The sequence below is a fragment of the Temnothorax curvispinosus genome, unplaced genomic scaffold, assembly GCF_003070985.1.
Source record: "Temnothorax curvispinosus isolate PA1 unplaced genomic scaffold, ASM307098v1 QBEX01007563.1, whole genome shotgun sequence".
Lineage (NCBI taxonomy): Eukaryota > Metazoa > Arthropoda > Insecta > Hymenoptera > Formicidae > Temnothorax > Temnothorax curvispinosus.
Genome location: NW_020217343.1, coordinates 119,459 through 146,860, shown reverse-complemented (window position 1 = coordinate 146,860; position 27,402 = coordinate 119,459). Strand labels below are relative to the sequence as shown.

At 40.4% G+C, this 27,402-nt stretch overlaps 3 protein-coding genes across 6 annotated transcripts in view; 2 read left to right on the top strand and 1 right to left on the bottom strand.

The window, feature by feature from the left end:
- The first annotated feature begins 1,766 nt into the window (after positions 1 to 1,766).
- On the top strand, positions 1,767 to 2,758 carry LOC112457175 (cytochrome c oxidase assembly factor 3, mitochondrial-like). Of its 2 annotated transcripts, none has more exons than XM_025020094.1 (3): positions 1,767 to 1,852; positions 2,273 to 2,340; positions 2,433 to 2,758. In XM_025020094.1, exon 3 carries the CDS (start codon positions 2,459 to 2,461, stop codon positions 2,711 to 2,713), a length of 255 nt encoding a protein of 84 aa, XP_024875862.1. In that variant the 5' UTR covers positions 1,767 to 1,852; positions 2,273 to 2,340; positions 2,433 to 2,458; the 3' UTR covers positions 2,714 to 2,758. The 2 variants fall into 2 exon arrangements, with proteins under 2 accessions (XP_024875862.1, XP_024875861.1); XM_025020093.1 differs by having other exon boundaries at positions 2,273 to 2,360.
- A 102-nt stretch (positions 2,759 to 2,860) lies between these two features.
- Positions 2,861 to 4,551, top strand: LOC112457174 (mitochondrial dimethyladenosine transferase 1-like). Its single transcript, XM_025020092.1, has 3 exons — positions 2,861 to 3,538; positions 3,818 to 3,971; positions 4,061 to 4,551. Exons 1-3 carry the CDS (start codon positions 2,908 to 2,910, stop codon positions 4,368 to 4,370), a joined length of 1,095 nt encoding a protein of 364 aa, XP_024875860.1. The 5' UTR covers positions 2,861 to 2,907; the 3' UTR covers positions 4,371 to 4,551.
- Positions 4,552 to 4,655: 104 nt separating this feature from the next.
- Positions 4,656 to 27,402, bottom strand: part of LOC112457172 — a 114,362-nt gene continuing 91,615 nt past the window's right edge. For 2 of the 3 annotated variants that reach the window (XM_025020087.1, XM_025020088.1), the window contains 12 exons: positions 25,151 to 25,559; positions 22,467 to 23,942; positions 8,835 to 10,798; positions 8,480 to 8,694; positions 7,113 to 7,377; positions 6,709 to 6,930; positions 6,466 to 6,615; positions 6,289 to 6,396; positions 6,037 to 6,189; positions 5,827 to 5,943; positions 5,635 to 5,736; positions 4,656 to 5,524 (listed from right to left, as the gene is read on the bottom strand). In XM_025020087.1, the coding sequence (XP_024875855.1) occupies positions 5,396 to 5,524; positions 5,635 to 5,736; positions 5,827 to 5,943; positions 6,037 to 6,189; positions 6,289 to 6,396; positions 6,466 to 6,615; positions 6,709 to 6,930; positions 7,113 to 7,377; positions 8,480 to 8,694; positions 8,835 to 10,798; positions 22,467 to 23,942; positions 25,151 to 25,559 (5,310 nt within the window). In that variant the 3' untranslated portion in view covers positions 4,656 to 5,395. Of the gene's footprint in view, positions 5,525 to 5,634; positions 5,737 to 5,826; positions 5,944 to 6,036; positions 6,190 to 6,288; positions 6,397 to 6,465; positions 6,616 to 6,708; positions 6,931 to 7,112; positions 7,378 to 8,479; positions 8,695 to 8,834; positions 10,799 to 22,466; positions 23,943 to 25,150; positions 25,560 to 27,402 lie in introns of those variants that run through there. The other variant, XM_025020090.1, reaches the window with a different exon arrangement.

Below are 27,402 nucleotides of genomic sequence, written 5' to 3'. Positions count from 1 at the left end.
CATTTACATCATGTTATATATCGATATTTTATTAAATAAATATCATTAATTAAGTAAAAATCGGTCTCCTTATTTTAGATTCAAAATTTATAAAAATTCCTCTATTTATTACGGTAATTTCTGATTTACTTACTTGATAAATTATATGTACTAAAATAAATACAATTTTTAATTTTTTTAAAGCTACAGTTGTCACTAAAAGTGTGCATCTACGTTAATATTGCTGCTTTTTTAATTTCTTAATAGAGAAAAATTATTTTGTAACTATGTATTTTATTCTTGGCTCTTTTATAATTTATAATTCTGCTTTTTCTCTTCCGTAATATTTATTCTAGCTATATACGCGCTTTATCATTTTCCTAATAAATTAAATTGCACATTTTCTACGTTGAGATGAGAGTCTATAATAAAACAATAGAAAGCTTTTATACACTAATAAAATATAAAAGATATATTTAAAATAATATTCAGTCAAAGATTATTAAATCTTTATCGAATAATATTAGTACCCGCCAATAATGATTACAAATTTTTAATTAATTTCAATAGACGGTATATTTATCTTAGAAAGAATGAATTGCAATAAAGTAAAGCTTGTTTTATATTTTAATTAACATATAGTACTCTGTTTTATATTTTAATAATTTAAGCTCTTGAAATTGCTCCGGTTTTTTATCTCTGCCATTTTTTTATCTTATATCATGTTCGCCTGATGTTTTAACAATTTGAGAGTTTAAATTTTGGCAGCTTGAAGACCCTTAGAGCTTTTGACAATTTGACATTTCAAATTTTAGCAGATAGAATTCTAAAACTCTGTTTTGAAAATTTGACAAGTGTCATTTTTTTATCTGATTATCCCTTCGTCCCACAAGGTGGGTCGTTTTCGTCCGGGCGAAAATCAAATGTAGTTGTAACTTTTGCAAACGCGTAGAAATGGCGCCACTGCGCATCCGTAAAAAAAGTTATGCTCCCCGAGAACCCGCCTACCAAGTTTCAAGGCGCCAGACCCCCTCCAGCCGTTACAGGAGACACGTAATTCTTGAAAAAACGAGGTTGGCAGCGAACACTTAAGCAGTTCATTTCAAAATAATTGCATGCAATATTTTTTTTATGAAAGGTACGTTTTTCCCTTTCAATTTCTTTTTTTATATATTTCGATATCTTTATTTGTCTTAAAGTTATGATTTTTTGAGTAAAAGATGATTTTACAAGTTGTAGTTGTAGTTGCTCCATTTCTTAAATAAAAATATGTGAAAAAATTAAATTGCTTATAATTTTATGATTGATACTTCAAATTGAAGGTTTGAATTACCTTCATGAATTTTTTCAGATTTTTTGTAACACTTTAAGACTTAAAAAAAAACGTCAAGACGAAAACGACCCACCTATGCGGCGTAAAGGTGCCAAAAAAACCTAGTGGGACGAAGGGTTATATATATTTACTTTATTGATTTTTATAAATTTAAGTTTTTGGCGATAATTATACATTGCAGTGACGGTCGTAATTATATAATAAGACCACGATTATATAATCATGAATGAGACAATCGCTGAAGATAAGAGTATGACCGTGTATACGGATGTCTCATTAACATTTGTGGATTACTTTTCATATTCTAAATCTAGAAAATATCAATAAAGGTATACACGATAAGACCAATTCCATAAAACCGAATTGATGTTAAGCGTGATAATACCAACGGAGAATACGGAGATGCTTGAAGTCATTTTCTTGTATTGCGCATAATCGCCGCTGCGGCTGCGATGGCGGTATTGCATTGCACGGTGTGCTAGATTGCGTGTGATCTTGCAATGTAAAGAGGATAAAGTTGAATTAAGATTCTTTTCAACCGTACGTATAATTTGCGCATCTTAATGTCATTGTCAAATATGTAGGGCATCTTTTAATTAATATTTGATAAAAATTGTCACGCACATAAAGAGAAATATTAATAGAATCACACTTGATTTAACTTAACCTCAAAATCTTAGATAAAAATTCTTCGAGTTAATCTTAAAGTTATTTTTCTATAATTTTGTAGAAAAAGAATTTATTAATATTATTCAACCCATATATAATTTAATATAATTTAATAAGAAACATTTTTACATATTTAAATTTACATATTGAAATTGTGATATGTATGTGAGTATATCTATAAAAAAATATATATGTAAACTATCTAAGAGTTTTACTACTTTTGCGCTATTTCTTATTGTATGTACAAGTAAATAAAGATTTTTACAACAGTCTTTTTTTTTTGTTTAACAGATTTTGACGAGGCTGGACTGATAACAAGAAAAGGAACGTATACCTGTTCTGATTTATTAAGGACGCTGGTGTGTGGAAATGGGACCTGGTGAATGATCTAAGTTGAATATTTTACGTGGTATTCTTCGGCATAAGTAAAATTAATCATTTTTATCTACAGATAATCGACTTGCACAAAATGAGGCTATGCCAAAGGTTGACATACTAAAAGACGCGGGAAAGCTCAAGTCCACAGATATAGTTTATATGAAACGCTTGGAAGAGCAGAACTTGCAAAGGGGGATAAGAGTACAGGGATATCGTAAAGCTAATAATCGTACCGCTATCGGTTTAGGCCTCCTAGTTATTGGAATTTACGCTTATACAATATACTCGGTTAAGCAGGAAAAATTCTTAGACGACTTTGAAATGCCGGAAAAGACGATTGAGAAGGCTGCTTGAAACGTTACCTTGTTTAGAAATGTGAATAAAGAAGTTTACGGCTTATTGTGTGTTAAAAAGTTTATATTTTTTTGCTTATACAGTAGAATAGATAGCTTGTAAAGTGATACTTTTTTTTTCTTCCCTCGTACTCGAGATCGTACTTTGTAAATCGTCTGTTTCACATAAGTGTGTCTGTAATATAAGATTTGAAGATGTCCGCTCCACGATTGCCACCGCTTCCAACAATACGAGATATATTGAAACTGTACCGCTTAAATGCCGTAAAACGTTTGTCTCAAAATTTTCTCCTGAACCAAAATTTAACCGACAAAATTGTAACGAAGGCGGGAAAACTCGCCGGCAGCCACGTACTGGAAGTCGGTCCCGGCCCGGGTGGATTAACCCGATCTATCTTGAGAAAGGTCCCTGAACGATTGGTAGTCGTAGAAAAAGATACGAGATTTAAACCGACTTTAGATATGATAGCAGATTCATTTGAGGCAATAAATGGGAAGATGGATATAATATACGACGATATCATGAAGACGAACATAGAGAGTCTATTCCCGGTGGAGAAAAAGAGGAGTTGGAACGATAAACCTCCAGATATTTTCATCATAGGCAATTTACCGTTTAGCGTGTCGACAGCTCTCATAGTTAAGTGGCTACACGCGATATCCGAACAGCGCGGACCTTGGGCGTTCGGTAGGACGAAAATGACGTTGACGTTTCAAAAAGAGGTAGCGGAACGTTTGGTGGCTCCACCGATGGGAGACCAACGATGCAGGCTGTCAGTAATGGCACAAACCTGGACATTTCCAGTACTTCGTTTTATTATACCTGGTAATTCAACGGCTCGTACATTTTACTCTATTACATAAATTTGTTTTATGAACAATAAGTAAGTGGAAAATACGACCGTATATCTTATATGTATCGTATATGATATAAAATCAAATCAAGGAAAGCGCCGTTGAACGGTCAGGACTGGTTCTTGGATGCCTAGTAATATTATTCAACTATTAATATTATTAGGCATCTAAGATGCAGTCCTGACCGTTTAACGGCGCTTTTCTTGATTTGTTTTATGAATCTTGATTCACTCCAATTCATTACTTACAGGCGAAGCTTTCGTACCAAAACCGGATGTCGATGTGGGAGTGGTGTCGTTTACACCGTTGGTCAAACCACGCACGCAACACAATTTTGAATTCTTCGAAATGATAACGAGGCACATGTTCAGTTTCAGACAGAAGTACAGCATACGATGCGTCGAGTAAGTTTATTTACTTTCTGATTTTCCTTCATCATAAAAATAAACGAAATTAGTTTTACAAATATGTTTTTTTTTATCTTGTCTCACAGGACTTTATTCCCATTGGAACGCCGCAAAGAATTAGGTTTGATGATGTACAAATTGGCTGACTTGGAACCGACCCTCAGGCCGACACAACTTACCGTGGCGGATATCGACAGGCTAGCGACCGCTTTCAAATATCTGGTGGAGAAACAACCGGAGCTTGGATTGTATAACTATCGCGCGTCTCGGCATTTATTACCGTTAAAAAATACGAGGGATATTGTAGTACAGAACTGTGAAGAGATGCTAGAAGAAAACTATGCAGAGACGCTAGAAGGAAACTGTGCGGAGACGCTAGAAGGAACGAGTACCTAAGCGGGACGATTTATACACGGAAACGTGCATCAAATTTCACTTTTATTAAATCGCAGGTTGTAATGCAGCGGATTAACTCGTTACAATGAATTTCGGTTAGAACTGTGTGAGAATTGTAAATATACATTTATATACATACACAGTATGGCTTAATTCTTAAATAAAAATATAGTACAATGTACAATTTGCATTTTGCTTGTGTTAGACGTAGTAAAAATACTGTTATTTGGAGGGAGAGAGTAATTGGAGGAATGAAAACAAGTAGTATATTCCTAGTTTTACAAATTCTCGATGCACACCGATTATACGGAACGTATACGGCACCCTGTATCCTTGACGCTGCTGATTCACGCAAATTCTTCAATGCTATTAATCTGCGAACCCTATGACCTCGAATCTAATAAAATCTATTCTATTAACATCATTTTCGCAAGAAGCGATACTGGTAAGAAGAATCGCGGATGGAAAATGTGGCGGATAGAGTATTTGTAACATCCGTAAATAATCTGCGAAAATAAAACGATACCCAATACACCGGTCAATATCACAGCTACTCGTCATCTTTTTTTGAAAGGTTTAATCATTAATATTAAATAATCCTATATATATGCAGACATATATATTATATATATGTACTTAAAATTATTCATTAGGAATCGATGGAATTATGCGCGGCTCTCGAGGCCACGTAGCATTTTATTTTACAGTGTCGTAGGAAACTCAAGTTTCTGCAACGTACTGTAACAACCGAACACAGATGGTTATACCTTGAATTCGGTAAGAACTAGACTTTCGTGTCGCTCGTCGACGGTCGCGTGTCGACGAGCCGAGGAAATCCTTTGGTCTAGCGTTCTCTCTCTCCGCAATAAATCATTACTAATTCATCTGGAGATCATGTACATACATGTACTCTTTATGCAATCGCTTAGACTTCTTCGCACTGTTGAAGAACTTTAGTGTCGCTTAAGAATGTGTTAAATGGATACGATAATCGCGTTACATACGTGCCTATTACAACTAAGCCGTTAATTTCTCGCTACGCCGCAGATCATGATATTAGGAAGGGCCCCTCGACGTTTACGCCAAGCACCAAGGGACTGCGCGTGAGCCTGTAACGTTCTGCACCATCTTTTTGTTCTCGCGCCGTCCTCGGCCTGTAATAAATTAGTTTATCATACATTCTTACCAATGCCAATAATTTTCTTCGCAATTAAAATCCATTGTCTCGATCTGCACTTGAAAAGAAATTAAGTTAATATCTTACCTTAAATATAAACGTTTCTTTAGAAGACAATTCCTGTACTTCGAAATAATCTTCGAGATCCGTTTCACAACATACTATGCATTTATCGAGGTACAGTGGCTCCTGAAATGAAAAAAAAAAAACAGATTTGCATGATTAATATCATTACGGGGCAATAAGAAAATTACAAACATGAAATATGCGATGACTCACTCGTAGTAAAGAATATCGTCCAAGCTTCTCTTTGACCAGAAGTAGGGTAGCTTCCTTGATACCTATGTGCTTTGGAAAGAGCGAGTCGTCGTTAAATTCGGGATACTCGGCATTCGGCTGAAAATAAGAATGGCATTTATATTTACGCACAAAATTGTTTTGCAAGAGATTTTTAAAGACACACACACACACACATATATATATATTTACCTTGCCATTTGTGACGAGCATGGCAGTAACAGGTGCGAGTTTAACAGTTCGACCGCGTCTCCAATTATTATCAGTCGGCTGCGCCACTAGAAGACGTCCTTCAAGGACAAACCTAGCTTCCTCGTGTGCCCATTCCAAGATCTCGACGGCCATCTAACATAAATTTTGTAAATGTTAACGGTATGATTAGAAAATTAATTTATACTTCAGAGTTAAACAAGTAAAAGATAAAAGCAACTTAAATATACATACCTTTCTCAGCTTAATATTGACCATATCCTGCTCGCCGATGGACCGTCTGCCATTCTGAATAATCGATATTCTCCTCCACAATTTTGTCGATGTAACATCCTTTGCCTCCTATTGATTAAATAAAGTACGCATTTATTTTTAGCTATGTTTTATACTTATACAGCGCAATATACTTACAGCATTCATGTGTTCCAAATGTAGCTCGATGTTCGTTTGAGCTTGCTTAAGCCTCTTCTTCGCTTCTTGGATGTCAGATCGAACAGAGGGTGTTGCTTTAAGCAAACGTGCCAGAAGCAGAGGATACTTCGTAACTCTTTGGACAGGAACCTGAAAAATAATGATGCATGAAATTACGAATGATTTATATCCTTATCATTCCTGAGTAAAAAAATTAAGTCAAAGAATTGCGTGACGTCATACCATTAAAAAGGAGTTCAGATTCATCCTTCGCAAAACCGTATTTTCCATTTGGGAAACCCTGAGGAAGATGCGAAGAAGCTCCTTCTCCTTCTCTAAATTTTGCAGTAACAAACTAGCGCCGCCTTGACGCGTGCAGTAGCTCTCGAAAGCGTGGAGCATCCTTTCCGACTCGAGGAAGATCTTACCCACGTCCACCGTCAAGAGATCCTCGTCCCCGGATTCCTACGCGATCGAGAAAATCAGGCGTCGCAACGTGAACTTTTGAATATAAGGAATTTACATATTGTTAAAAGAAAATTTTTTGTTAACGTCAGATGAAAGTAACGGCGAATCGAATACGGAGCTCGTGATTAAACGTTATTAAAAGAATCGACATATACGTATTTTTTGCATGAGTTCTTTACCTGAGCGAGTTCCACGCTATCCTTCAATTTCTCGGCTAAAACGAGATTGTGCTCGAGCAGCTCCTCGACGTTCAGGAAGATCGCCGACAGTTGTTCCGACGTGAGAAGGCCCGCTCTTAACATCGGCCGGTGGAACTCCTCGAGTATGATCTGCAGATCTCTGCCGTACTTCTGCTCGGTTTCCACGATTTCCGTGATAATCTCTTTCCGTTCCGCGCGCTTCTTCGAGCACTTCCTGCACACGAAAGGCGCATAAACCACACCGCTGAAAAAAAAAACAAGAAAAATAAAAATATTTGCGCGCGCGACGCCGCGACAACACGAACGTTATAAGGAAGTTTATACTGTGTTATTAAAAGAGATTTTTTTTGTTAACGTCAGATGAAAGCGAAGGCGAATCGAATACGGGAGCTCGCGGCTGCTACGAATTTGTACGTATAATCTACGATCGCGGATGAAAGTGGCTGTCGCAACTTGCGACCAGACGCATATTGCATTATCCATTCATCAAGCGTCAACTGCGCTCCTCGATAACGACACTTTCGCTCTCGGACAAATAAAATCGATGGCGGGAGAAAGTGGCCCACTGTCTCCTCCGCGTAATCTAGTCGAGCGAATTATAAACGCGTTCAATAGTCTTGCTCCAGTAAAAATAATATACAGATACAGAGTACAGACACGTTGAGAGACGTGTTAATCAGAAAGCTCGCGTTTCCGGAAGTGGATGTAATAATTTGAGATAAGACGTTTTCTCGATTGATTTCTCACGCGGAGAGGATCGGTATACGGATCGCTGCGACGAACGCGCAGGTAGATCGTCTGTTGAAAAGTTCGCGACCGTGGCGAAACGGCATTCGTTCCTCGATCCGCGGGATTGCTCCTGGGAGGCCGGAACGCAGAACGGCACTTTGTTCGTGGATTTTATAGTTCAGAGGCGAATCGAGCGAATCCCGCGCGGAGAGCTCGCAGTAAACCGAATCTCTCACGGTCGAAACTCGGTCGCACAAGCCGTGGAAGATACGCTTTAGCGAGGACTCCGGACCGTTATATCCTCTCTCCGGATCATCGAGCGCTATCTGCTCGAATCCGGCTCCGAGTGATAACAGCGTACGATTTAGGACGTCGGGATGCATTAAGAACGAGTTTCTTAGAAACGGAGAAGCTATCCGTAGTCCGTTTACGTTCATTTACGCGTCCGGCGACTCGCACGGGATGTAAAACTATAAAGACGCGACGCTAAAATGCGAGAGCGAGTTGTCCATCAAGATATGTATACCGAGGCGGTTTTCCGTATCAGTAGCACCGGATATCAAACGCATCAAAACTATAACGGTTTCGATTCCCGGCTTCAAGTCACTCAGGCACACCTGTCTGTTATCAGGGGGTCCAGCCGCTGCTCGCAGTCCTCGCACAGCTTCGTGGCGCCGGAAATCACCTGCGGCATTCCACCGAGGAGGCTCCCCGGGCCGGAGGAGGAAACTTTGCCCGTCCTCCAGCGCCTCGCGACACAACGAGTGCTACTGGCTTGGCTGCTCTCAGATCCGACCCCACTGTCGGTTCTCTCTATGTCGACCGTTCTCGACTGCGAAAGTGATAAGAAGCGCCGATTAGAATCCCACATTAACTGGCATGCATGTCTGCACTTTCGAGGCCTCGAAAAAAGGTTTGCCCAAATCTTACTTAGCCCCCCTCCCCCTCCTGATCGGTTAGGTTCGAACTTACCTTCAACGCCTCTGGTGAGCTCGTTAGGATAATGTTGCATTCCTCACTGCTGTCGGAAACGTTGGAGATCTGCGAACTCTTGGAACTGAGGTCGCCTAGGCTGGTCTCCTTCTGCTCGTACAGCGCCTCCAGGTCTCCCTCAGCATCGTCCTCCTCGTCCTCGTCTTCGTCCTCGTCCTCCTCCGCGGGACGCGCGCGGTCCTTGGAATCCATTAGGAAGCTCAACAATTCAAATTTGGTGGAGATGTTATTCTCGTCCTCGGGCGACGTCGACATTTTCTTGAAGAAATCTTCGGGACTCTTGGATAAATAAGTCTCGGTCAGATCCTCCGAGTTGGACTTCTTGAAAACTTCCTCGGACAGATAGGGACCGAGAAATTGGCCCGGCGTAACTTTCTTATAGTATTCGACGTCTCCGAAGTAGATTCTTTCTTTGATATAATCCTCCGTGGGTGGCGGACTTAGGGGTAACGGTGGCGGCTCGTCGGGTATCTCCTCGTAGATCGGCTCCTTGATCACCTCGTACGGATTCTCCTCGAGGAAGAGATTCGTCGAGATGAAATCGCCATCTGAATTCAAGCTGGACGAACGCGAATAATTCGCTTCCAGAGTAGACTCCGAACTCTCGTACTCTTTGCTCTTCAACAAGCTTTGCTTTAGGATCTTCAGGATGGCCTGGCCGCTGTCCTCGTCCAGGATTTCACCGTTCTCGCGAGCCTTTCGTAGGGAATCTTCGAGCAGCTTAGAGATCAGAGCCTCCTTGGACAGGCCGGACAGTTTAGAAGAATTCTCGGCGTCTTTGAACCGCGTCTTGGACTCCGGCCGCGCCGTTCTTTCGTCCAATGTGTAAAATCTCGAGGATTGATTAGAATTGGAAGATTTAATCTCAACACTCAGCCTCTTCTGTTTCTCGAAATTCGTCGCCGGCTGTTCCGCGTGTCGACACGACGAAGAGATATCATCGCTGGACGGCGTTGGTACTTCGCCGTTTGTCTTCAGATTAATCTCGCCATTCTCGACGATGTGACTATTCTTCTCGATCTGTTTGGAACGCGAATCGTCATTCGCCGACTCGACCACGATGTTCGATTTGTAGTTCTGAAGTATCACCAGAGTGCGATTCTCCACGGAGTTCTGGACCTTCGGCGGATTCTCCGAGTTCACGGAGATCACCGTCGGATTGCACACGCTATCCTCCCCACCGACGCTGATAGTCACTTTGTTACCCGGCGTCAGTTCCGCGTTTGTATTTTGATCGCCGTTGATAAGGATGGACGTTCTTCTGGCGCCTTTCGCGCCGGAATCCGGACCAATCTGCAGCCGATGTACGAGCGGCGACGAGCGCGGACTCACCGTGATCTTACAGACGTTGCTCTCGGGCGAGTTAATCTCGATCTTCGAGGATCCGTAGGAGCTCGTCGAGTTCCACGATGCCGTCGACGCCGAGGAGATCGTTCGCCGATGATCCCTGATCAAGTTGGAGGGACTCTCGTCCGGATCCGCGCTAGAGTCACCGATCTTGAAGCGATGTCTCTGCCTACCGGGCGGCGGAGACCAGCTCGTAGGTCTCATCATACGGAAATGCTCGTTGCTCACGTCGGAAATATCGCTGCGCGCGTCTGGCGGCGGTTCAGACTCCTTCTCGGTATTATCGGCAGTCTTCCGGGAAATTTCCTCAACGTTTTTGCTGACCTTGATCTCACGATCGGATTCCTTAAACTCGTCACCCGATTCTTCCACGATTTCTTCCGGCTTCCTTTTCCTTCTCGGCGAATTCTCCTCGACATCCTCGCGCGAAACTGCGCACGTGGGCGATGAGGACGATGGCGATGACGAGGACTCCTTGATCTTTTTGCTGAGACTGAGTCGCATCGTATCCGAGAAAAGGATGTCACCCGCCGAGATCTCCGGTTTACTGAACGACCGGTCGCTTTGACTCCGCGTCAAGGATTTTCTTGAGTTCTCTGCGGGCAGCGATCGAGAAGGAATTAATTGGTAATTAAAGGAAATAACGACGATGTGAAATTTAAAATGTGTATATGAATATATTTTCATATCTTTTAATGTAATTAAGTTTAAACACAAAAATTATACAGTATCAAGAAAAAATAATGTGTTACGGTTAATATACGTACTTATAATGTAATTCGGTATCAAAACATGCAACATATAAAGTCCGACATATCAAAAAGTAAAAGCTAGACGTAATTAGTACGTAAAATATCCGTTCTCCTTTTCAGATGTTTGGTTTTAAAAAAATATATTAGTCTGTATTCTTGTTATAAGTTTGAAAGTATTTTAACCCTAGAATCCATGATACATTTTTTTGACCTTCTAATCCATGACTGGGGGCAATATCGACCCCACGCTTTATTTGATCGTAAAACCGGTCCTACAGAAATAAAGGGCCTTTAAACCTACATGAATTTCTTCGTTTTTTAATAACGAAGAGAATGGTATACGGTAAATTTAATTTTACTCAAGTTTAGTTAGTGAAAAATCCATTTAAAGACTGAAAAACGCAGAAAATCAGCAAAAACCTCTTTTTTTAAACAAAAATTTGTATCTTTTTTTGTAATCAACCGATTTTAAAATTTCAAACGGGGTTTTAAAGAGGACACATTAGACTATTAGAAAAAAATTGTCATCGCTATGTTCTGTTCAAAAAGTATATTTATTTGGGACTATAAAGATGAAGAAATTCGCCAAGTTGAAATACGGAAAAAGTCGATGAAAAAACCATAAAAAATTGTATTTTAAGTATTATTTCATTTTTATTTGATACAAAATAGTAAAAAATATGAAAAAAATGAAACATTATATCGCCCAGCCATTTTCTGCGAAATGTCAATCTTCTTAGGCAACGGGATTTTTACCGACTAAATTGTGTGATATTTCGTCTTAAATAATATTTATGACTATTTATGCTCAGATTACGTAATAATACATGATATATATTGATTCTAGCAAAAAAATAAAATTAGCTTACCGTGACGAAACTCAAACGGCAAGTCACGACTGGGGTCGATATCGACCCCACGCCCGCTTTACGACTGTGCTACTTCACTGCTAGCGAACAACTAACGCTGCGCCCGACATAACCCTACTTTTAGAAAGTTGAAATGAATTATGGTTCAGGTCCTGAGTCGATAATGTCACTCGCTAGCTCAAGAGCGTAGTTCAAAGTTCGCCTGGGGTCGAAATCGACCCCAGTCATGGATTCTAGGGTTAATAGCGTAATTATTTCCAATTACAAAAACAAATCCCATATTACTCGACTGCGAAAATTAGAGCCATGTTGTTGATATTATTTCCAATGAAACGGATAATTTTCTTATCTAGCATATCTTTTTAACATTTATCTACAAAATTTGATAAAATCGAACTAATGCATATTATACTTATAATAACAATTCTACAATTCTCAAACTCGGATTATGTAATAATAAATTCTCAAACTCGGATTATAAAATAATAAACAATCTATATCATTTAATGCAGTTAATTTCTTCTTTTCTATTTTTTACGTTTTGTATTAATAAAATAGAGGCATTTCTTTTCCTTTTGTATAAAGTGAGAATTTCCGTTCGGGTCTGAAGAACGTTCGTAACGCTCAAATTCCCCGGAAGGAAAACCGCAGATGTGAAGCATGAAGAGAAGTATGAAGCTGGAATTGGATACCCATGAAAAGTACGCTCGGCGATTTGATACCAAAATTTACGCGTGTCTGAGAAAGTTTTATGCCTACTTCTTAGCAGATTTGCGGTAGTATCGCTTCATAATAATGTATAACTGCATTCGCAGAAGGAAAGTACATTCAATACTTATTCTTTCTAGTAAAACAATCGCATTATACATTCTAATAAGAAGCAAGAAATTCCAATGAAATTAATGTGCTAATGTGCTTCTATCTCTTAACGATTCGAAATAATTTTAATACAATTGTGCTGTTTTTCATCACGTGTATCTATTTCAGATTAGAATTTGAAAAATATCTACATTTTTATCTGTAAAGAATTAGAATCTTCTATATTAATAATACTTCATATTTTACTTAATACCTACTGTTACTAATTTTTATATTTTATAATTTATATTTTACTTGATACTTTTACTAATACTTAAAATCATAACAAGTATTTTTTTTTAAAGATCGTTTTACCAAGTATTATCAAATGTTATTCGAACAAGAATCTCTTCTTCGATTTTTTTCATTATATTTCATTCAAGCTCGATTCGTTGCGGTGCCAATCTCAGCGCAAAGTTAAGGGGTTAGTATGCCCTGAAACAGGCGAATTTTCAGGAATTAATTTCAGACAAAATATCGGTGATACATGAATGATTTTTTTTATTATCTTTATTAGGGTTTCAAGAACATGTACAAATTTTTTGGTGTAAAAAAATTTCAAAATGGCGATGAGGCACTCCTTCACGCGCAACTATATGCTTTTCAGACGGTGTACATGGTTTCTGAAATGTGGGTGGTCTGAAACAAAAAAAAATATGGTCATTAACTATATTGTATTGTCTTCGGAATGACGGAGCTTTTTTTCTCTGCTCGTTTTTGGCGTCAAGAAAAATATTCCTGAATTTTTCACTGCATTTTTGAACCCAAATGACATGTTATTATTCTTAATAATTATTGAACAAAATATTATAATGATAAAATCGTCCGTCATTCCGAAACTACTATTCCATAGAATATGTGTGCAAAATTTCAAGTCGATTCATCGATTAGAACTCGAGATATCGTGTACACCGTTTTGGAAAACATAGTTTTGAGAAAAACGCGTTTAAAGTTTTGGTACTAGTTTTTTGAGTGAAAAATTGCATTTTAAGCGTCTTACCGATAATCAGCCATTCCTGCGTCATACAGTGAACCTTCCTGCTCGCGAAAATTATCTTCGAGAGCCGATCGTGCTGTTCTTCTCTCAATTCGTCCTTCTTTGGAAGTCTCGAACGACCGCTTGTTAGCAACCGAAATTCTGAACTCATCTGCTTTGTTGCACATTTCAACGGTATTTGGCCCAATTTGCAAATTCAGGACGCTCATCATTTGCAGGATACTCTCGTAGCCGTAATTGAAGATGCTTGCTGCAAAATACGATGCCACTTCAACTGTTTTTACGCCACTAAACACTCGTTTCGGAGCAAACGACCATATCATAGCGTTGAGACTCTCGTTGTTTCGTGATGTGAATCCGCCGACACATCGCGATAACAAAATGTCGTTGCTAAGCTCTTCGTATGTGGGAGTGATGGCCTTTACAACATCATTGGCGATAGCCGGTTTATGTTTGTAATCGGCGAGTTTATCCTTCGCTTTTGCTTGCTGCCAGGTGCACCAGCTGTCTTTCCCAGGCGGACAGCTATTGTGCTGTGGTTTTGCATCGGTCGACGATTTATGTTTCAATGTTGCCCAGATTTCCTTCTTCATGTCCTCCGCGGAATTTATGTGTCTTCGTATTGCCAATCCGTAATAAACGCTCAGCTCGTCAATAAGTTTCGCAGTCAGTTTGCCTCTTACGTCGAGTCCTTTATCTTTTTTCAATTTCCGAAGCCTCGCCCCCATTCGTTTTTATACATGGCCAACACATTCTTTTTTTATTATACTAAAATCGTTGCCATACGGATGAGATTCGATAATTCCTTTAAATGTTTTGCAGTCTCCATCACCGACATACGAAGAATATTTCACGTTGTACAATTCCTCCGATCTTTTGAATATTTCTATATGGCAGCGTCTACCTCCATTTTTCCGGCACTTTCGTTGTGATTGGCACTGCACTCCTTTGCATGAGTTTCCGACCATTCCTCGAATTCCGATGTGTCTACTTTTGATTTCCAATACTCGCACTGTTTACAATACAAGCATTTCACCACGAGGTCAAGCACTTTTCCAGTGTAAGAGCCGATCACAGTTGTCACGCCTTGCAGCGACGAAAAGCCGCGTTTCCTCCATGTTCCGTCGCCAGAAACTGTTAACCCTCTCGATTCAGCTCCATTTTCGGCATTTTCCGTCAACTGTTTTTCTTCAGCAGCGGCTGCAGAAAACAGTTTAGTGGCAACGGCTTTCGACGCACAATGAATATTACTCATCACATAATAAACGCTTTTGGTGAAGATTTTCGGGAGGTCCATTATGCCACAGAACTTTTTAATGCCATCGTAACCCATTCCAAGGAGTCTCATAGCGAAAACGATACGCCTGTTGACTTCGTACGCGGTTTTTATGAGCGGACAAGAGAGGATGTAGCGTGGTTCACATAACTTGAATCCAAGTCCGCGAATACTTGATTCAGAAAAAGTGATATTTCCACCGCACTCTTTGCATTTCACCATTTCACTCAACGTTGAAAAAAATGTTAAAAACACAATCAAACGGTATCCGTAGCCAGCATTTACAGGCACTTGCATTTCCTTCAAATCACTTTGTAATTTTTTCGCTTAAGCACTCGTCGACGCGGTTTCGCTCTCGAATGAATGTCGATTCGGTGGCGGCGGTCTTTTTTTACTTCTTGAAGGTCGTCCAGGATTTTCACGTGAACCCTTTTTGCTAGAATGCGTACGCTTCATTTTTCGACAATTTTCAACTTTCCACGATACGTTCGACCACGCGGGAAACGGCGAAATAACGACAGCTGTTCGAAACTATGGCTATAGATGATGCAATACTAGCGTGCTGTCTGTTGAAAATGTTTCTGACTGACTATAAAGTACTTCTAACGATATCTGTTGGTGTCGTTAATGTATTAGAGAAGTTCAAAATTGAATGATAAATCATTACGCTGTATCCGCCGAGCAGGTAACGATTTGCCGCAGGTAGGCGTTTTGGAGCACTCCGGAGCGCTTGGGTATAAAAGCTCGAAATTTCAATGAAAACGATTTCTGGCAGATATGAGACCTTTTGTCCCTTATTCTAGAGGGCTCAATGGATTTTTTAAGCCAATAAAAAAATTGATCTTTTTTATTCCAGGGCATACTAACCTCTTAAAACAAAACCATCATCGAAGCAGACTTCTTTTAATACGCATTTCTAACGAGACTGGCGAAAGTGCACTAATTTTTGATAGTATACGTATACGCGAATAAATGAGCTCAGAATTTCTCGCCGCGAGAAAATTCAACGGTTTTTCCACAGCTGCTCTACTTTATGGCGGCAGCCAGGAATTTCTGAGACGCGCGTGCGATTATCCGGCCGCAAAAGCGATTGCGCAAATCGCCGATCCGCCTCGTTTATGGCTTTATGGTTTGGATCAATCTCACGCACGCAAAAGAAAAGATGAGCTGCCGCCGCTACGAGGTTTTGCGAAACTAAACATTGTGCCGCAACAGTTGATGAGACTTATTTGTGCGGATTTAACCATGTTGATCATCAGCATCAAATTTGACGCCAGTACAGATGCCTCACAAAATGCTTTCGAAAATAGTATAAATGCGCCTATCTTATTTTTCGTTTATCATACCATAGAGTTTTGTATAATAATATTTTAAATATAATTAATTATATAATACAATACCTAATTTTTTTATTAAAAAGCTAAGATCTAATGTATTATTAATATAGTATTGATATAGATTACAATCTCGATATTTAAAATGACGATATCTAAAATTCCTTAGCTCAAAGTTCGCTAAGGAAAGACGCGAGAAAAAAGATAATGTTCCGCGCACCTCTTTTCCCGAGTTTCAAGCAATTATCCGGCAAATAAGGCGATCGTAAAAAGAACGAGCATTTATATGTAGAAAATGTAAACAATGGGTTAGGAAAAAGTGGCAAACAAAGTAAGACAGAGAGGTGCCATGCTTCAAAGAATATTGTATTGTTCTGAAACATTCTTAGGGAACGAGCCTCTCTTCTACGAAAGAAAAGCACGAGATGAACGATGAACGACGAGGTTCCTTGTTCGCGCGAGAGAATTTACGCCACCGTGTGCAAAGCGAATGAAGAAGATCGCTGATGATGTACGGACCGTGAATCGTCCGCGGTGTGAAGAAGGGTTTATCGAGCCGCAAGGCCGCCTCGTCGTCGTCGGCGCGAACGAGTGAAAACGTGAGAGATCTCTAAAAAGCATATAATTACATGGTTCTGGACCGTGCGCGCACGGATCAAGGGAACGAACCGATGATTTATGAGGCCCGTGGGTAAACAACGACGGCGCGAATGAGTCAAGGTTCCCCACGAGCTGCACGATCAGGTGCATCCATTACAGGCGCAGCACGTGGCTGGCGCAGTCTGTGTGCTTATATGCATGATCGATAGTGTCTCTGAAATCTATCAAGTGTTCATCGGGAAAAACTTTTTCACGCATCCATTTTGTTTACTTACGTTTAATCCTATTTTCTTCTTTTAATTATATTTCATTATGTTGCATCATGGAATCCTATATGCGTATTGATCCAACTGCGATACGAAATGTATGTTAAAATATTAGCTTTCGTATGACTCATTCCATTTTTATATTTGTCTAATTCATAATTCTAACATATTAAGAAAATTGTGTCCGAGATTATATTCACAATCAAATTGTTAATTAATAGTAACAAAACCGCAAATAAGAATTTTAATTTGCATATATATTTTGAAATGATCCGAATAATGCGACAGACAAGCTGCAAATTTAATTACGGGAAGATTATCCTGCAATTATTAATTTTCAAAGTGGAAAGAGAGTGACGAAAACAATGCCCTGTAAATCATCGTCATTGAGTTATTACATTGCTATTGAATTACCGTATACGCGCAATACAGAACGTGAAACTGAACGAAAATAAACCGCGATATGCATCGCGCGCTTGCATGAAGATCGTTCGAACCGTCCGCGCGGGAGGAGAAACGGGTGTAAAAAGATTCTTGCTTGGGAAAAGAAATCGGCGTTTAGATTTTATAATTCGAACGTGTCTAAGTTCGCTCGTGTCTGAGCTTAGAAAGTAGACTGGAAGTAACTAATTAAAACGCGCCATGAAGGAAGAACAGAGATAGATCGTACAAAGCAATGAATGGAGATACTTTATCTTTTAGAGAATCTACTAACAATAAGAGTATTATATGCGCCGAATATCAATATCCATTCTTGAAAAAGAAATGAAAAGCCACTTAATTCCTGCTCCTTTTCCGCGATTAAAAATTTAAACTTATTTTAAAAATAAAAAAATTGTTTAATATTAAATTATCTTGTAATTTTTTTAAATTGGAAGATTTAATATTTTTTGTTTTTAATATTTTTTAAACGGTTTGTAATTTTAATTTACATCTCAAATATAATTAACTGTAATTGTCGTAACATAATAAATTATTACTTTCAAAAAAGGTGCACTTAATAACTTCCTTCGTAAGATAAGATTAATGATTTGTATTAGTATGGAAGCGATAAAAATAACAAAACGCATGCAAAGAAAGTGCAAAGAGGAGAAAAAACCTTGATCCACCAGGCCTACGAGGCGTCTCGGTCGCTCGCTCGCCCGCAGTTATCTAACGTGTTGTCGCACAGTACATTTACACCGGAAACACGATCACGGGAAGTCATCGTAGGCTATCTGTTTTATTCTCCGTTACACACACTGCCGCGAGTATAAAGGTTCGCGAGTGCATTTCACGAGCATATCAGTCATCGACGTCGGATCAAACGTAAAATATGAAAGAAAAATGAATTTTCAGAAATAGTTTTACATTTACATCTTTTATGCAAATCAAGTTTAATTTTTATTTCTTTATAACGGAATAAATTACATAATATTTAAAAAGAAAGTCAAGTTATATAAATTTTGTAATTAAGAATGTAACCGCAAAGAATTGATTGTTATAGAGAAACCAAATTACAAAAACAACTGTAATATGTTACATGTTCCTTGCATACTTGTAAATAAAATCGCTTTTTTGCGCCTAATTTTCTGAAGATACTTTATAAATTGACATAAATTATTCGACGGTACTGTGACTAATGTCCATTTCTACCCAATGCAGGTTAATTTCTTAGTTAATCTTGGTTTAACTTACTTTTTATCTTTTTTCTAGTTCTAAAAGTTAGACAAAGATAAAAAGTAAATTAAACTTAATTAAAATTAATCTACATTGGTAGAAATGTACATAAAGGAGACGTTTAGTTAATCGGGATCAACGCTATCCGATATTGGCGCAACGGGGCTTTAGTCTCATTATATATTCTATGACGTGAATGACTCTCAACGTCTCTCCGAGAGAAACTGTCAGCTATATCTTGAACTTTACTGCCGTGCTCGATTATTGAAGCATGAACTGCTGAGCTACATGTTAACTCGCCTCGATCAGTCGACGTATCGCGAGCAAATACATCAGGCTCCAAAAAGTGCATCGGCATGATCGTTATGCGCACGTAACATCGTACAATTACCATTGCACCATAATACGTACAATATATGTATACTTTGCGATACCACTACTATTATAATCGCTGTTGAGCATCGAACGTGACTTATGACGACGGGCGAAGATCGCGCGCGGAATATCAATTAATCGCAATAATAATTAACATGACGCGTGTTAAAGAGACGCGCGGCGGAGTCGTTAACACACGCAACGCTCGTTCTATTAATAGAACGGATTCACGTAACACTCATTTTTTTTCTGTCGAGACCGGCGCTCAAACGAGCCGCGTACAAATCGGCCGGCGCGGCACATTTCAGCACTCCGACGTTACTGCCAATCATCCGAGTTAATTCACACGACTTTTTTCCCGTCACGTCTTATCTCGCGTCCGCGTGCAGACTCAATTTGCACCGCGAGCTCTACATTCTCGAATCCGCTCGTCACGTCGTGAACGAGTCAGACCTGGTTCCGAAGCACTTTTCGAGAAAGATCTAATTGCGTCGCAATAGCAATGTGGAAAATCAACGGAGACTCGCGAATTAAGTCCCATTGTTAGATATATGCATGATAGATAACAAATGTACCTTTTTTTTTGCAAAAAAAGAAAAAAGAGTGTATGTTCTAATCGATTTTCATCACTTGCTGGAACTAATTATCTAAATCTAAGCTTTTCTTTCTATTTCAACAAGATATCGCACTCGATATAATCTTGATGCAATAATAAAACAACAACGCATCTTGAAGTAGCGAAAGAAATTGCCGATGGAAATTATTTCACACTCAGTCGGAAGCCACGAGACTTTCACAAAATTATATTTTCAATCGCGAAGCGAACTTCCGCGGCTCCGGAATTCACGCTAGTCTCGCAAATCGGCGCTACGTGATGCACTTTGTTATCGGAAGCACGTGCGAGCGCGCTCGATGCGATCAGCGAGATCGCGTTTATACCGATCTCGTAACCAGGAAATACGCCTTTTCTCTCGAAAAAATAGACGGAATCGAGTCGGATGGTCACCGATCAAATTAGTATGTAACTATTCCTCCTCCTCTCTCGGCGAGGCGTTTACGATACGCGCCGGCGGCGGCGGGCCGCCACCAGTGCCGATAAATATGTACACGTCGTTCCGTATAAGGCGGACAACCGTCGCTCGCATTGTCCCCGATCGTTTCGTATCTTTCTCACGCGTCTACTTTCGCGGCCTCTGTCTCTCTTTCTCCCTCCCCCCCTCCCTCTCTCTCTCTCTCTCTCTCTCTCTCTCTCTCTCTCTCTCTCTCTCTTTCATCGCGAGTGCTCGGAAAACGCGAGCCCGCAGCACGATAATGCCGACGTAGAATATCGCTTTGTAATAAATACGCGACGACACCATTTGTTTAAAATAATTTAACAGATAATTCTTGGGTAAAAATTATAAACACTCAATTTAATGCCCTCATTCGAGAAAATTAAGAGAAGCGGTTCTGCTTCACCAATACGAATGGGTGGCAAAAAGTGTCTTCTCGGCAGAAAAATATCGGTTGCTATCCGTTGCGGACGACGACGGACGGATGAAAAATAAATTAACATAAATTTTACGACCAACTTAGCAAATGTTCGCGTGTTGAGATTTTTAAAGAAGATAGATCGTTTTGTGCATTCTATATATATATCTAAGAAAACGCAGTGAGCATTTTTTTTAAATATGTAACACTGCTAGGCAGACTGTACTTTTGAAATAAATAGCCAGGATAATTTGTCAGCTTGATGCCAGCTAGCCCTGACCTTATGCACTTTCGAATGCTCCAGACACAACTCGCGAGGCTTCTTTAGGCGACTTTTAAGCGAGCCAAACAGCCCGGGGATAAGACTCAGGGTCGTCAGGATCTGCTATAACCTTTCTCCTCTTGTCAGCGACAAAGCCGTCTTAAGGACGGTTACCCGCAGATTTCAGTCGCGCCTTCCAGCCAGTATTCATTAATTCGCTTTCGTGTTAACTTGCCAAACTTTACGCATGATAAACATCCACGGCCATTCACATAACTAATAGAAACGATCATTATCTATGGCGATATACGCGAAATGAAGAAAAAACTTGCGTATTTATTGTACACATACGTATTTTCACTTGTATTTCCTCGAAAGAAATCGCGTCGCCGGTATCACAAATCACAGAGAATTTGCTGATATTTAAAATTCTCGAAATCAAAACTGTATATACCGTTAAGAAGGAGCGTACGCCAGCCGTTATCCTTGAACGCGTAATTTTTTCAAAAGTTCAGGGATAGTCTGATAAGTTGTGTCAACCACAACGGTCATTAATCACATGTATTAGCATAATAGCTAGGAGGAGAGGAGGATCGTAATCGATGATAACACGATAAGCGTTGATGAGTGTAAGATTATCGATCCGCGATGGACAAAGATCCCTATCCGCAATATGAAACAGCCGCGCTGTACTTTTAAGCCGCTAATTTCCACATGTGAGAGTAACCCCTAGATGACTATGAGCGCGCCATCCTCGGGGCGAACTGGCTCCGTCAGAGATCATAAGCGGACCAGTTATAGTTATCATCGTAGAGAAATTGATCATTAACTTACTTCTATATTATTAATAGCTACTAATGCGACTCTGAGATAACAGTTATGTTATTATGAAAATCTGATTATTTCGAGAAATGGATTATATGTCCGGGAAACATCACCGTGAAACGTTTAACGCCATCAATATTATCTCGCATATACTATTAGAAGATTATAGTCAGTATACGTGAAAATAAATAAAAGACGACATAATGTTAACCGTGACGCAACTATCTATAATCGAAGAAATGATACATGTTTAAATTATGTAATCTTGTGCATGAAACATCTCACAATAATTATGAATAGATAATATATATAAATAAATAATTTATAGCATGCTCCATCGCATGTCGAATGATAAAGCATGAAAAAAATTTTCCCAGTATCCCAAAAGATAAAAGAGAAAAAGAACCCAAAAGTCAGATTATGTTTTCTCTTTCTCAAAATGCATATAAGATCATTTTATAATAATGTTATGATTTCTATTTATGATTTCATAATAAAATCTTTCAAAGATCGAACGAAATTTTATTTCTAGAATGGGCAACACCTTTCTCTGTTTTTCCTAAATTTAACGCAGTACAGGATGCACATTTCATAAATAGAATGATGGAATTATGTTAATGAAACTTTGTTAGCCTGGGCTTGACTAAGATACAGCTATAATAAGTTGATTATACATGCGACTGAGATTTAAAGATTTCATAACAAGCCAGAAGAATCTTACCTTCGGACTTTAGGATCAGATCCTTCTCGTCCACGGCGATACACGGCAGACGGTCCTTCAGCTCCTCGATCTCGATCTCCAGCTCGGTCTCATCCTCGAGCCTGACGTTTCTCTCGTCCGACAAATTCTCTCTCCTCTCCTCCGGTAATATCCTCTCCTGCTCCCTGGGAACGTTGATCCTCGAAGAGGATAGCGAGTTGTCAAGTGAGGATCGTGGCTCGCTACTACCGATCTTGTCTTGCTTCTTGAACGCGGCAGAACGATCGAACTTCCTGGACGGGACGAACTTGTCTATCTTGATCCTGTCGGGCCCGGGCGGCGCGGTTTTCTTTACTTCCGGCACGATTCTCGGCTCCTTGTACCTGACCCTGTCCACCTTCGGGTCCCTGATGTTCGGGATCGTGATGAAGTTGTGTTTCTCCTGTTGCTCCTGCGGCACAATTGGCGCCTCCTCGCGTCCCTCTTTCGGCTCGGGACTGTTATCTCGCTGCTCCTTGCCGCAATTGGCGATTCTGCCGATCCTGCTCCACGAGAGTCGCGTCGCCTCGGACGGCTTCTCGGGCGCGAATATCACGTTGTCGACGTTGAAGAGCACGTTTTTTCTCTTGCTCTCGATCACTCGGCCGCGCTTCAGGATGCTCTTCAGCGTCTGCCGGGCCTCTTTCAATCGTCTCGGCGGTCTCTTTGGCGATACCTTCGGTATCGGGATCCTAGTGATCGGCGGTGGCAGGTCGTCGTCGTCGTCCGATATCTCTCTGGGCCTCTCGTTGAACACTCTGATCCGTTGACCACCGATCGCCGCTACGGCACTCCTATTCGGTATCCTCTCGATCGACTTCACTTTCGACGGATCGAACAGTGAACGACTGGACGAATGTGTTCTGAGATCGTCCTGCTCCAGCGCGTTATCTGACAGATCGTCGCTCAGATCGTCCTCGTCCTTCTGCTTCTTTAGTAACAGATACGGATTCACGTCGCACTCGAGGATGCTCTTCCGCGAGTCCGCAATTGGCGTTGTTGTCCCGTTCTTCCATTCGTCCTGGCCAGTCCTCCTTTGATTCGTTTCCCTAGTTGGCTTCTTCGAGACGCGAGTCAGCTTGGCGGACGTCGTCGCAGCGGAATGAGTTCGCGAGTGACTTTCCGAAGTTTCGTCCAGCATCCAATCGTCCGAGGACGCGCCACCGCCGCTGGTGAAACCGGGTCGCGATTTACGATCGTCGTAGCTCACAACCGCGCTCGGCTCCTTGTCGAACCATTCGGATCTGGACGACGATGACGACGAGCCCTCGGTCAAGCCCTTCCGCTCCTTCGCGGCGGCGGCGGCGGCGGCGGCCCGCGAGACCATGCTCTGGCTCCTGGAATCTCGCTGCGAGGATGGTCGATGCGGCGAGATGCTGCGCGCCCGCGATCTCGGCTCCACCAGCCGGTTCCGCCGCATCTGGTCGTACGGATCGTCGATAGCGGTCCTCAGCACGCCTAACAAATAGGTTTAACCGTTGTATTCGCGAGAGAAAATCGTCCCACAACCGTTTCGACTCGACTTGTTGCGCCGACCTAGATCTCCAGATCCGAACGCGAATAATGAAATTTCTGACGACGTTGATTTTGGTTGGCTGAATATGGATATCAGAGAAATTATACTCTCAAGAAAGCCGCGTCTCTTCTGGAATTTAAACGTCCTTAATCCTTTAAGATTTACGATTTAGCACGCTATGTGTATATGAACTTGCTAATATAGACTGAATATTTTCATATTTAATATTAACAATATATAACATATACCTTTTTCATCTGTCATAATAAACATTTAAAAAAAATATATAAATTGTATGTAGAAACAAAAAATATAATGTACGCTATATATAAATTCTCTTAACTGTTTGTTATCTCTTTACCATCAAATTCCAATAAAAAATGTAATGCGGGTAATCAGATGATAGATCCACGTTTACATTTCACATAATAGCAGAAAGAATTGACATCGCGGAAAGCATTCGAGTATAAAGTATCAATTGCCTCAATCGCGAAAGGTTGCTGCTCTACATTTCTAACGCCAGGTATCGTTTGTAGTACACCGCGCGTCTCAAAGCGTCTCTCCCGGCGAGTAAAAAGATATAATCTAGTCTAAAACGATTTAAATGCAAACTAAAGTGGGTATATAGGAGCATCGTCGCTGAATAAAATTCAGTTATCTTGCTCGCGGCCGAGAACTTTCTGCGCTTCGCCGCATGCACGCTATCTCGAACGCGAGCAAGGAGAAAATCTCTAATACGAAGAACGCGTACAATTAGAGCATGAACATCATCGGCGGCACGACAGGAGGCAGGAGCTCTTACATCCCGCCCTCGCTTATCTCTCGAGTTCGGAACAAATACCCTCATAACTTCACGACACGCAGCGGGAGGTTCCACTTCGTAGACATCTCTTTCTCTAAACGCGTCCTAGCATCATACATGAGAAAGCCATCCTACGTATCGTACGAATACTGAATAATATACTGATATCACTCGCAAAAGTATCGAAGGTAAAAAGAATGATCTCCGCGAAGTTGCCAAGGATGTAGATTAATCAGAAAAGAGAACGGAGAACTATATATATTGCGAAAAACAGTTGTGTTTGTTGGTGTCCGAGGACGCGGAATAATCGGAAGTAGTAGAATAAGCGAGGTTGTGCAATTTACTTACCGGCGAGGCTCGGCCGGGACCTCGAGGACGGCGGTGGCAGCCGGCAGGTACCTCCGATGGGCAGACCGGCCACCCGGTGGCCGCCGCACTTGCGGCAGCTGCCGAGCTTCCTTACGGTCCCGGCGAGGAACTCCAGGCAGGAACATACCACGAGCAACGGCGCCGCGCCGGGCGGTGGCGGCGGTGTCAGGAAGGGTCGCGGCGGGTCATGCCCGGCGAGCCGTGACGATCTGACCGTGCCGTACAGCCACGGATCGCCGCTGTAGATCATCTGGCGGGAGAGCACGCTGCCGCCGCTTATGGTGCCCCAGCCACCCTTGCCGGGGTCATCCCCGGGGTTATGGTGCTGCCGCGACAGACCCAGCCGCACGCTCCACGACTTCTTGCCCTTGCTCAGCGTATCGTAGCTCTGCGATCAGTCAAGAGGGAAAAGCAATTGAGCGGGGATGATAAATGAAGAGTTAAGTCGATGAAGGAACATCAATCATATTTATATTATTTATCGTATTAAAAATATCGTGCCCTCTCTTTCTCTCTCTCTCATAATATCCGAGAAGCGTCGATTTTAACATAATTACAATATACAGTTATTTAATATCGTGCGCAAGCTGATTACTTCCCTTTTCGATTTTCCCTTTTTCTTCGTCAATTATCACTTCTGCTTCTCTATAGTAAATAAAAAGGTAGAGAAAGATATAGTGCTTGTGATGTTCGCAATTATAATCATGTCCTAAGTCTCGAGAGTTACGTCATAGTCCTAACAAGTCTTGAAATAGAATAACTGACGAATTTATGAATATTACATTCGCATATGATAGTTTTGTCACAACGTGAGAATTTCTACGCTACATCAGGATATGACAGCATAATTTTCCCTGATAAATATGTGCATTTTTGATAATCGTCAATCTCCCGTCACTTTTTATGTATATAAACGGAAGCGTAATCTCCATTCATCTTTCCTAACGTAATACTATATCGCTCGAGACATATGAGTTACTTTAACCATACATCACGTTGTCACGAAATATTTGACATACTTTTTATCGACGTGTGATTACGCTTGTTTCCTTGGCTGCCGGAATGAAATTGGAAGTCCCGCAATAAGTTCCATCGTAAGAAACGTCCGAATGTACCTGCTAGCTACGTGTGTCGTGTAATTTGCGGCAGTCCTACAATAAGCGACTATCAGTAATTACGGATGCATCATTCCGTTGACTCTCTGGTCCGTTCGGTCCGTCGATACCGCGCGCCTATAATAACTTCCTGGATACGGAGAACACGCGACATTCTCTTTCCCCTGAATAGCCAGAGTTATATTCATCCGGAACACAAAACAGAGGAGCCATTGTTGCCTCTGTCACTGTCCCGACCATCATTCTTCCTTCTTCAGGCTGTTTGCTGAAGGTATACGGCCGTAGCCACGGCATGCATACGACATCGGTATTTACGCCCGAAGAAACGAAATTCCGATGCATATCACTGGAAACTTGACAACACGTGTGCGTCCAGTTCCAGAAATATATATATCTTTACGTGAAAACATTTTATCTCTTATATGAAGTGAGGAGAATCTTTGGTATAAGTTTGTAGCGACGTTAAAACATATTTTCAGATTAAATAGTATTTTGTATCTAGATTTATTGGTGGCATTAATGGTAGATAATATTTCCAATTGAGAGAAGAAAATATTTTTTAATATTTAGAATAATAAAATTATTAATAATATTTTAGAAGCACACTTTCTTTAATGTACACGGAGAACATTTTATAGTAAATATTACTATGGTGTCGCACTAGCTGTGGACCATCAAGACGCACAAGTTTAAATGCTACAGTCTTATAGTAAAATTACTATGTCCATACTGTTGAAAACAAAGGTCCTGTGTGTTAAAAAAAGTCCTTGTTAAAATTTTTGTGTAAAATAATCAACACATACGTGTGTAGATTTAACATATGCCTGCTATGTTAATTGAATTTTACAAATTCAAAATGTAAAATAATGAAAATAACTCAAAAAATATGTTAAAGTAACACAATTTGAACGTATTTATTAAATGTGTTAAAATTTACAGAAAAAGAAGGTTGATTTTACTCTATAAAAGAAGTAGGAATAAAAATTTACAGAAATAGAGTGTTGATTTTATCTTACAATCTCAACTTCAACATAAAAGTTATGTTAATTGTACACATAATTAACTTCAAATTACGATCAGAATTACATTTCCTTTCCGTTGAAATATTTTAACATA